General features: G+C 38.6%; 1 protein-coding gene across 2 annotated transcripts; it reads left to right on the top strand.

The window, feature by feature from the left end:
• Positions 1-424: 424 nt before the first annotated feature.
• C3AR1 (complement C3a receptor 1) lies at positions 425-11,387 on the top strand. 2 transcript variants are annotated; one of them, XM_079935921.1, is made up of 2 exons: positions 425-494; positions 8,051-11,387. In XM_079935921.1, the coding sequence occupies exon 2, from the start codon at positions 8,058-8,060 to the stop codon at positions 9,510-9,512; it is 1,455 nt and encodes a 484-aa protein (XP_079792047.1). In that variant the 5' UTR covers positions 425-494; positions 8,051-8,057; the 3' UTR covers positions 9,513-11,387. The 2 variants fall into 2 exon arrangements, with proteins under 2 accessions (XP_079792047.1, XP_079792046.1); XM_079935920.1 differs by lacking the exon at positions 425-494 and adding an exon at positions 3,668-3,787.
• The last annotated feature ends 47 nt before the right edge of the window (positions 11,388-11,434 follow it).

Here is an 11,434-nt window from a genome sequence, read left to right as displayed (position 1 = left end):
TAATACAAGGACTTGGTTGCAAAAGTGTTGGAAGGACTAGAGGAATAAAGGGGGAGAAGATAATATAACTTCAGGAAGGTACTTCCCTAAAATTGGAAGAGAAATACTCACAGGGCTGTAGCTGCTGCTGAAACCAGTAATCCTGCCAGAGTCCACAGTTGCCCGCAGCTGCCAAGGTCACACCTGCCATCTGTGTTACAGAAACCCACCAGAGTTGTCTGCTGCTGAAGGAGCCAGAAAATAAATGATCCCCCTTTCAATCTCTCTCTTTTATATTTTAATATTTTTAATGTTTATTCTATTTTATGGTTTTGTTCTTTTATTTTTAAAACATATTTGCAAACTCTGCACAAACTAAACATCCATCAACGGAGGAATGGATAAAGAAGGTGTGGTACATATATACAATGGAGTGTTACTCAGCCATAAAAAAGAATGACATGAGGCCATTTGAAGAGACATGGATGGACCTCGAGATTGTCATACTGAGTGAAGTAAGTCAAACAGAGAAAGACAAATATCATATGATATCACTTATATGTGGAATCTAAAAAAATGGTACAAGTGAACCTATTTACAAAACAGAAATAGAGTCACAGATGTAGAAAACAAACTTACGGTTACCAGGGGGAAAGGGTGGGGAGGGATAAATTGGGGGATTGGGGTGGACATACGTACACTGCTATATATAAAATAGATAACTAATAAGGACCTACTGTATAGCACAATGAACTCTACTCAATACTCTGTAATGGCCTCTATGGGAAAAGAATCTAAAAAAGAGTGAACACCTGTATATGTAGAACTGATTCACTTTGCTGTACAGCAGAAATGAACACAATATTGTAAATCAACCATACTCCAATAAAAATTAATCTCAAGAAAAAGAATCAAATGCAATGATTCCCTTTTCTCTTCACTTTCCAAGAGCACATGAACATGCCCCTCTGGCAGAGCCAGGGCAGACCCTGCCTGAGAGGCAGTCTCGGAAATGCAGTACCCAGGCTTCACTTAGAGAAATAATAAGGAAGAATGGGAATGGGCCTGAGTATCAATAAATAAAACCTGACACAATCCCTGTTTTGCAGGTGAGGAAATGAAAACACAGAGTCTGAAAAAGTCCTGTGCAGCCACACAATTAGTGGCAGAGCTGGGATTCAAGCTCAGGCTCTACGCATCTTCTATTGCTCCCTGTGTGCTTTTTACTCCAGCCAGACCACTTTACCTGTGTCATTCACTCACGCTGGGCTTCCCTCCACCTTAATGTGTGTTTTCCCCCTACTTGAAATGGGAGAATTATAGATTGTTAGATGTAAAAGAAACCTTAAAGATCACGCGAGCCAACCCTTTAATTTTACATCTAAGAAAAAAATTCTAGGTCAAGCATCCAGCCCAAGGTCAAGTATTTAGTTATGATTAAAACTAGAACTCAGATTCCTAATCTAGAGCAGTTTTCACAAGAATGTTCTTCCATGAAAATTTTCCAGCTAATTCTAACCTCCACCAGGTTTCATCACATTTGTCCTTTGCTAACTAGCCATAGCATTTGTCTATGTCATCCATAGTTTTTGGCACTTGGTTATTTTTTCACTTAGAGTATAATTATACTTGGTCTAATAATGAATCTAATCATTTTTCGTCAAAGTCCTTAAGGACAGAAACTTTGTCATATGTTTATTTTTAATTCTCTCAGACAGAGCAGGCTAGAGATTATACAATTCTAAAATTTTTATTTTGGCCAAATGACTACAGATTTCCATCACTGAAAATGTAGAATTAATCAGTGACTCATAAAATGTTTTAATATGGCTGTGTTTGCAACATATATTCAAAATTTCACTCTTGCCAAAGCATCTGATCTCTGCTTAGAAACTTGTAATTAGATATTAAAAAGGAACAAAACAGAAGAGAATCACATAAATTCCCCCCAAGTTTTCCACATTACACCATAAAACTAGTACTTTATAAGAAGGGACAGAAGCCATCTAGAAATAGGAGCCCTATTCACAAGGTGTTTTCAGTAATTTCCTTCCTGATCTGAAAATCCAAGTAATACAGCTGGAAGTTCTCCAACTGGTTTTAATTGCTGTATAATCTTTAGAGAAAGAGGAATCAGTAAAACTGGATCCACACCAGAAACAACTTTAAAGACTCAAATTAATTCTTTGAATTATATTCAAAAGCCAACATCCTTTTCAACCAAACTTTCATTCATTCATTCATTGGTGCCCCAGACATGTATTATTCCAGGCATGGTAGTAGGCTCTGGAGATAGGCACAAAGTCTTGGTCTAGTAGGGCAGAGAGACAGATAAATTATTTTATAGCACTATTAGTGTCTGTCAAATTTCTACCCAGCCTTAAAGCCCAGCTCAAGTGTTATCTCTTCAGTGCATTATCTTCATGTTTGTTTCAGTGAGAATGTCTTTCTCTCTTCCATGTTCCCAGGACTACCCTGCTAGCAGCCCTTACTCAATTATAATTATATATTTACATCTTTCATTGCTTCTGCATCTCCTACAGTGCAAAGCATAGTGTCTATATTAAGAGCAGAGTACTTGTTTATGATACTGAACTTAATGATAAAGACCTTACCTTTTGCAAATGGAATAGATACCCTCGCCACCGTTGATGGAAGTGTAAATTGGTGGAGTCTCTTTAGTGGGAAATGCCATACCTTTCAAAAATGTAAATTCACATACATAGATTTAACAATTACAGTCCTAGGAAACTATTCTACAGAAATTTTCATAGATGTGTAGAATGCAAGAGTACTCATTGAAACATTGTTTATAACTGTTTTAAAATTTGGTAAAAACAGAATATCCATGAAAAGGGGAATAATTGACTAAATGGTATAATATAGAATAATTTAAAAAGTGTGATGTGGGGACTTCCCTGGTGGTCCAGTGGTTAAGACTCTACACTTCCACTGCAGGGGGTAGGGGTTCAATCCCTGGTCGGGGAACTAAGATTCCCACATGCCCTGAAATGGCCCAAAAACTAATAATAATAAAGATAGTAAAAGTAAACAGCTTGTCACCTCTTTCTAGAGAAGTCCCATAATTCTTGAAGAACCTGCCCAGACCTTATTTCTACCTTAAGACTTTCCTAGATTGCCCCAGGCTAAATACACCCCTACATGTTATTTTCTACTCTTTTACTTCTACTGCTATTTCTATCATTATAGTCTGAATTGTATTACAGGTGTTTTTTGTTGTTGTTGTATGGGTACATACTCTCACCAGACTGTGAATCTCTAGAGATTAGAACATAGTTTAATTCATCTGATTTTTGCACGACAAACTTCTTTGACACATATTAAGCATATAAGAGATATTACTTGAAATTCATTACATGGGGTTGTGCAGGTCATTCCCCCCAGTTACTCCCCACCCCCACTCTCACATACCATAGGATCATTTTTGTGCATTTCCAAAACAAAGCAAATCCACAAACCTATAAAGTGGGAAGCTGATGTAAAAAGTACTCTCTCTCTAAGCATTCTCTGTGTCCTGCAGAAAATTTTTGAGAACCATGCTCTCCCACTTCTGTTTTTCTTACTTTTCTTACATGAAACATTTAGAAATGACTCACTTTGAAACTCTTTCTGTGGAGTCAGATAGTTGTCAAAAGTGTTGGGTTTAATTTATCATCAGAAACGAAGAGAGAGAGGAAAGGGGAGGTGCTCAGCAAATTTCCTAAACATACTTGACTGTGGTCAAGACAGGACTCGTGGAGACCTCCAGATCCATGCTGAAGTCTTCAGCTACTATCTCGGGTTTTTGGTAAGGAAACCTAGATACACCTGAAGACTTGTGCCCAGCTTGTTTTGCTCATTATTGATAATGGTTTGAGAGTCATTATTTTCTATTTCCCCTTATTCTTTCCCCAACTTTTATTTCTTTTGCTTTATTCCCATGTCCACCTTTTTCTTTTTCTAAATATTCCACATTCTATTTACCTCTGTTCTTAATATTTTCATTCTGGAACTAATATTGAATTTTTACATCATTTTTCCCTGTCTTAAACTGGCTGTTTCTCCTTCTCACCTTTGATTCCAGCTTTCTCCAATAGTTTTGTTTTCCAAATCATCGATTGCCTATTTTTTCTTTTTTTTTTTAATAAATTTATTTATTTTTGGCTGCATTGGGTCTTTGTTGCTGTGCGTGGGCTTTCTCTAGTTGCAGCGAGCAGGGGCTACTCTTCACTGCGGTGCGCAGGCTTCTTGCGGTGGCTTCTCTTGTTGCAGAGCACAGGATCTAGGCGCGTGGGCTTCAGGTGGGCTCAGTAGTTGTGGCTCGTGGGCTCTAGAGCGCATGCTCAGTAGTTGTGGTGCACGGGCTTTGTTGCTCCGCGGCATATGGGATCTTCCCAGATCAGGGCTCGAACACGTGTCCCCTGCATTGGCAGGTGGATTCTTAACCCCTGCACAACCAGGGAAGCCCCTGCCTATTTTTTCTTAATATATATATATTTTTTCCTCATTCCATTTCTCTTATTTATTTGTTTTGCTCATTCCTTATTGCTACTGATTCTGTCATCATATCATTAGTTCTGATTCTGGAATCTATTTTTCTTTCCCTATCATAGTTGAATTTTGGTTTCAGGAGTTTACTTATCTTTTTATTTACTTGTTGGCCAATTCAGTATTGAAAACTAAAAAAAAAAAAATGTTGAGGTACTTTTCAGCCAACACACTTGTTGAAATATAAAATGTTATCTTGCCCAGAAAGATTTTTAAGATTCTGATTCATATATACTTTCATTTCAAGACAGATACTATGTAATATTTAAAATGTAGCTCACGCCAGATGACTCAATTTCTTTGTATTGGAATTTTGCTCTTTTCAGTCTTTATCACTTCCTTATTATTCTTTATTATTGTGCGGCTCTTGGTGCCTTTCCCTTTATTAGCAATACCAAAGGCTTTTCAGTTATGTGATTATTTGTAGTAAAAAGAGTATTGGTCTGACAGTCATTGGACCAAGGATATGACAACCCTCCTAGTTGTGAATATGTAAAAGTCCCCAAATTTGCTGAGTTTCAGTGTCCAAAACTACAAAATAAAAATAGAGACAAGAAGAGATGATTGCTAACTTTCCTTTCAGTCCTAGAATTCTATGACTATCGGTCTCTCAATATTTTATGGGTCTATGCGTGAATATGTGTGTAGGACAATGGATCAGGGTAGCTGCCACGTACAAAAGTGAAGGAAGTGACCCTGACAGGACTTGAATATTGGAATAAGCAAGGTTACCGAACGGAGAATGAGAATCACTTCTTCTTTTTTTAGTATTTTGTTGTCTTAGTTATTTTAACTTCTGCTAATCGCTATGGCAGCTTGTAAACTCAGCAGAACAGCTTCAAGTCACACAGTATTTTGGACTTCTACAAAAGGAAACATAAAATGCTGTTACAGCCAGTAAGAATTAGGAACTGGAAAACAAAAAAGGAAGTTAGAAGAGACAGCATCCTTACTGGATTAAATGGACAAGCATAAGAATTTTTCACTTAGTTGAAAAAGAAAAAAAGTTAACCCCCAAAATGAGCATCTGTCCATTCAAGTAATCTTTAATTGTGCTAAATTCTGTGGAACGAGCATTTAGGAACAAGATTCTTTTTTACCATTATGAAACTTAAGGCCAGAATGATAGATAAGACAGCCACAAAAAGAATTATAGTACAAGATGAAATGCATCATTGCACAGAGAATATGAAAAGAAGTTCAACCCCCCCACACACCCAAAAATAGGAGGCTGAAGAAATAGATTATGACTGGGATTATAAGAGAAGTTTCAAGGAAGATATATTTGAGCTTGATCTTAAAGAATGGCTAGGATTTCAACAGATAGAGATTAAAAATGGAGGAAAGAGGAGGTTAAGGTGGAGGATATAATTCCATATAGAAGTAAACAGCATAGACAAGGAATAGAAAATGGTATTGACTTGGAATAGTGAGTTGTTCAGGAAAGCTATAAAGTAGGGTATGTTTATGGGAATGTTGAAAATCAGGGAAGGGTAATGTCACAGAGGCCAAGAGAAGAAAGTGTTAAGAAGCCAGTGTATCAAATGACATGGATATTGTGGAGGATAAAGACAGAGAAAAAGGTGCTTGGGTTTGTTATCTAGAGTTAGTTCTAGCAGCATGATGGGGCAGAAGACCAATTACAAAGGGTTGTGAAGTGAGTGGTGAGAACAACAGACCCCAAAACAAGCCAGTACCCTTGAAGAAGAGAAACAATGCTACATTAAGAGACTTAAGAAACATCCTGATGCAGTGTGATCCTAGACTGGATGTAATTGTTGACAAATCAGGTGTAAAGGATTGTCTTGGGGACAGCTGGAAAAAATGGATAAAGTCTGAGTATTCCTTATGGTACAATCTTACTGTATAATGTGGAGACTGCTAACTGATGAAAGTGATAAAAGAAAGCAGTTTATATAAAACAATATGCATTTACACCCATGTTCATAGCAGCATTATCCACAGTAGCTACAATGTGGAAGCAACTCAAATATCCATCGACAGAGGAATGGATAAACAACATGTGGTACATCCATACAGTGGAATATTATTCAGTCTTAAAAAGGAAGACAATTCTGACACACACTACAACATGGATGAAACTTGAGGACATTTTGCCAAGTGAAATAAGCCAGTTACAAAAAGACAAATGCTGTAGGATTACATTTACATGAGGTATCTAGAGGAGTCAAATGCATAGAAACTGAAAGTAGGATGGTGATCGCCAGGGGCTGCGGGGAAAGGGAAGTGAGAAGTTGTTTTCTAATAGGTATAGAGTTTCGGGTTTACAAGATGAGAAAGTTCTAAAAATTGGCTGCACAACAATGTAAATATACCTAACACTACTGAACTGTACACTTAAAAATAGTTAAGATGGTAAGTTTTATGTTATATGTATTTCACCACAATTTAAAAAATTTTAAACCAATATGCACAGTATAATCTAATTTTGTTAAATTTTGCTTAACAAAAAATATACATACATATAGTATACATGTATGTATGTGAAAAAAGATCCAGAAGGATGTAAATTAAGATACTAAAATAGTAATCCCTGACTAGTGGTATATGACATTTTTATTTTCTTATTTTTGCTTGCTTATGTTTTCTAAGTTTCTTCATGAATGATTTCTTTTTTTGTTTTATTTTGTTTTGTTGGCCATGCCAAGTGGCTTGCGAGATCTTAATTCCCCGACCAGGGGTGGAACCTGTGCCTCTTTCAGTGGAAGCGTGGAGTCGTAACCCCTTGACTGCCAGGGAATTCCCTATCTCCATGAATGATTTCTGTCTCTGCAATAATCAAGCTATTTTTCTCGAGTTATACTCACAAAAAACAAATAAGAAAGAAATGATGAGTGGTAAGGAAATCAACGCAAAGAGGGAAAACAACTCTTGATAAATTTGACAGCAAAAGGAAAAAATGAGGTTGTATCTAAAAGACATGACTGAGGGAATTCCCTGGTGGTCCAGGGGTTAGGATTCTGAGCTTTCACTGCCGAGGGCCTGGGTTTGACCCCTAGTCGGGGAACTAGGATCCCACAGGCGGTGCAGGGCACGGCCAAAAAAGAAAAAAATTTTTTTAATGTTATTGAAGTATAGTTGATTTACCATGTTGTGTTCATTTCTACTGTACAGCAAAATGACTCAGCTATAAATATATATTCTTTTCCATTATGGTTTATCACAGATATTGAATATAGTTCCTTGTGCTCTACTGTAGCACCTTGTTGTTTATCCATCCTATATATACACTAGTTTGCAACTGCTAATCCCAAACTCCCAATACTCCCCTCCCCCACCACCCCCTTTGGCAACCACAGGTCTGTTCTCTACGTCAATACAGTAGATTTTAAATTGTCTTTCAGAGAATGTTTTTGTGTAATCCAATGTGAAGTCAGAAAATAAAACTAAAACAGTGTGAGGGTCTTTGTGACTCTACATCTTTATGTGGGGAGGTTAGAATTCTAAGAATATGCATTTTTTTAAGTTAGTTTTAACATTTTTGTTTATATTTTTATAAAAGTTTAGCAATGGAGTCTTTCTCTGCTGAGACCAATTCAACTGACGTACCATCACAGCCCTGGGATGAACCCCAAGTAATCCTCTCCATGGTCATTCTCAGTTTCACTTTCCTACTGGGATTGCCAGGCAACGGGCTGGTGCTGTGGGTGGCTGGCCTAAAGATGCAACGAAGTGTGAGCACCGTTTGGTTTCTCCATCTCACCTTGGCTGACTTTCTCTGCTGCCTCTCCCTGCCCTTCTCCCTGGTTCACTTGGCTCTCCAAGGACGCTGGCCCTACGGCTGGTTCCTATGCAAGCTCATCCCCTCCACCATTGTCCTCAACATGTTTGCCAGCGTCTTCCTGCTGACCGCCATTAGCCTGGACCGCTGTCTTTTGGTACTCAAGCCAATCTGGTGCCAGAATCATCGCAACGTGGGGGCAGCCTTCACTATCTGTGGATGCATCTGGGTGGTGGCTATTGTAATGTGCATACCTGTGTTCATATACCGGGAAACATTCACTATAGACGACCATAGTATGTGTGGCTACAATTTTGGTCTCTACAGATCATTAGATTATTCAGACTTCAACTTTGATCTACTGGAAAACGGGTCTCTTGACAACTCCATTGTTGAGCTGCCTGAAGAAATGGATGATAGGTTAGATTCTTTCTCTCAACAAACAAATGCTTGTCCCTGGGCAGCCACTGCTGGCCTCTGTTCTCAAATATCTCAAAGAACTTCTGGACATTCACTCCCTACGGATTCAGCTAGATTATCTGTTCAACATCCATATTATAATGTATTTAAACCAGCTGATGAGCTCTCAGCTACAATCCCCAGTGATTTTCCCATTGAAGATCACAGAACTAACCCACTGGAGAACTCTGATGCTTTTCTTCCTGCTGATGTAGACCTTTTCGCTAGTGCCTCCGGCAACTCCTCATACACATCGGAGCTACTGGAAGATTTCCAGGATGATGATTTAGGCCAATTTGCATACGGCCATCAAGTGCCAACACCCCAGGTAGCAATAACCATCACTAGGCTAGTGCTGGGTTTCCTGTTACCCTTTATCCTCATGGTGGCCTGTTACAGCCTCATCATCTTCCGAATGCGTTGGAGCCGCTTCACCAAGTCCCGGAGCAAAACCTTGAGAGTGGCTATGGTGGTGGTGGCTGTCTTCCTCGTCTGCTGGGCTCCGTACCACATTGTTGGAACCCTCTTACTGTTTATTGACCCAGAAACTCCCTTTGGGGAAGCTCTGTTGTCCTGGGACCATGTGTCTCTTGCTTTAGCATCTGCCAATAGTTGCTTCAATCCCTTCCTCTATGCCCTTCTGGGGAAAGATTTTAGGAAAAAAGCAAAACAGTCCATGCAGGGAATTCTGGAGGCAGCTTTCAGTGAGGACTTGACACACTCTACCAGCTGCCCCCCAAACAAAGTCTCTTTGGAAAAAAACAGTATCAGTACAGTTGTGTGAAAATATGGAGCAGTTGACCCAACCAGAGGTTCTTAGGCATTCACCCAGCGCATCATATTTCTAAAAAGATGACAGAGATAGGGAGCAGGGGATTTCAGGAACTGTCAGAGAATCAATCCAGAGGGTCTTAAAGTGTGGTCCCAGACTAGTGGCATCGGTATCACCTGGAAAGTTGATAGAAATACAAATTCTCCAGCCCCACCAGAGACTTGCTGAATCAGTCTCTGGGGGTGGGGCTCAGACAGTGTTTTCACAAGCTCCCTTGTTTCGGATGAATGCTAAATTTGGGAAGCATTGTAAAAATTAGTCTATTTCTGTCTCAAACAAAGCCACGTGAAATAAATGCGAAGGCAGTCTCCTTTAAAATGTTTCCATCATTAAATTTCTTTCTAATTTCCTTCCAGATTCAAGTTAAAACCATTTCTTCTAGTCCTACCTGAGTGAAAGGTGATCATTTATTCTATGGCTTTGTTGTGGTGATGGTGGTGGTGATAGTTTTAAATGAAAAAAAAAAGGTGCAAAAAGAAAGTCTATAAAAACAAGGAGTTATGAGTCTGAGTCTGGAGCAGAGTACAATGCCAGATGCCTGCAACTTGGAATACTCCTGGATACAGGACGTAGGAATTCTGAGTTTCCATTATTACAACTAAATAAGCATCTATTGTGTAAAGACAGACTACTTAGGCATCTAAAGACTTTCTCATGAAACAGTACGTAAGCCACAGTTCGGGGAGTTCTCTCTTCCCTCTGTTTGCTCTGCCTATTGATAGAATCATCTCTCTTTCATTCCTTTTCTTAAGCTCCTTAATTCCCTTATTCCTCCCCTGCCTCTAAATCTTCTTCCAGACTTTATGCCTCTAATAACCAATAGTTTCATAAGATGCAAATTACTCCCTTCCTCTAGCTCCACATTGGTACTTTCCAAGAAACTCATTTCAAATGAAAGGAGAAAGACGGTGGAGGATAGGGCAGCAATTCTTGAATTCACTGCAATGTAACTGAGTACCCTCTGGGCACGTTATCCAACTTTAAAAGAAAACATGACTGTAGGTGTGTATCTTTCATGCCGTAATTACCAGATATATCTTCGGGGTTTTTTTTTAATTAATCTTTATCTTTACCAAAGTAATACATGCACATAACTTAAAGAGAACCTAAGGCTTATAATGAAATCTAACAGGTTTCCTGCCCCACTCTGCCCAGCCCCTCCTTCCTCCCACTCCCACTTCCCAGGGATAACCTTTGAAACGATTTTAGATGTTTCCTCTGATATTCACCATGATAGTTCTAAGTCATGACCTTATGCTGCTAAGTTTTTGTAGACGTGATAAAATGACTTCTTGTTTTGAAAGATGACGATTTTTATCCAAACACATTCATATTTTTTGTTTATTCAGCATCCCAATATTCATTACCCATCATCCTTTAAATTTGTTCACGATCACACATTTTCTTCTACTTTGTCGACCCATTCCAACCCCCCTTCTCCTTCTCTTTCATTTTTTTCAGAAAACATTATTAAACCCCCATCACCTCATTTTTCTCTGTATATAAAGTTTTATGTGTTAAACCTCTAAATTTTCAGGTTTTGTTTGTACTACAACATAGCCTCATCTGTGTACAGTGATTTAATCTGAAAAATAGAAAATGAGATGTCTTAGACTTTACAAGGCACTATCCTTTGTTCAGTGGTTGAGGGGAGGGTCTGGACTACAAATAAGTTATAAGTACTATGTGGAAAAGTGTCAAATCACTAGGAATGCTTTCAGTTGTGCAGTAATGATATCTGACATGATGTGAGATTTGCCATGCTACCTTCCAATTTAATCTGATCATATATTTGATGTGAATAAATGCTTTATTTCTGAATGTTTCCTTGCAAGGCTGATAGATTCATGGATCCTTTTAATTGTTTGACTCTC

This window comes from Stenella coeruleoalba (assembly GCF_951394435.1).
Source record: "Stenella coeruleoalba genome assembly, chromosome: 11".
NCBI lineage: Eukaryota > Metazoa > Chordata > Mammalia > Artiodactyla > Delphinidae > Stenella > Stenella coeruleoalba.
Note: the sequence above shows the minus strand (reverse complement) of the source record. Positions and strands in the feature narration are given on the sequence as shown.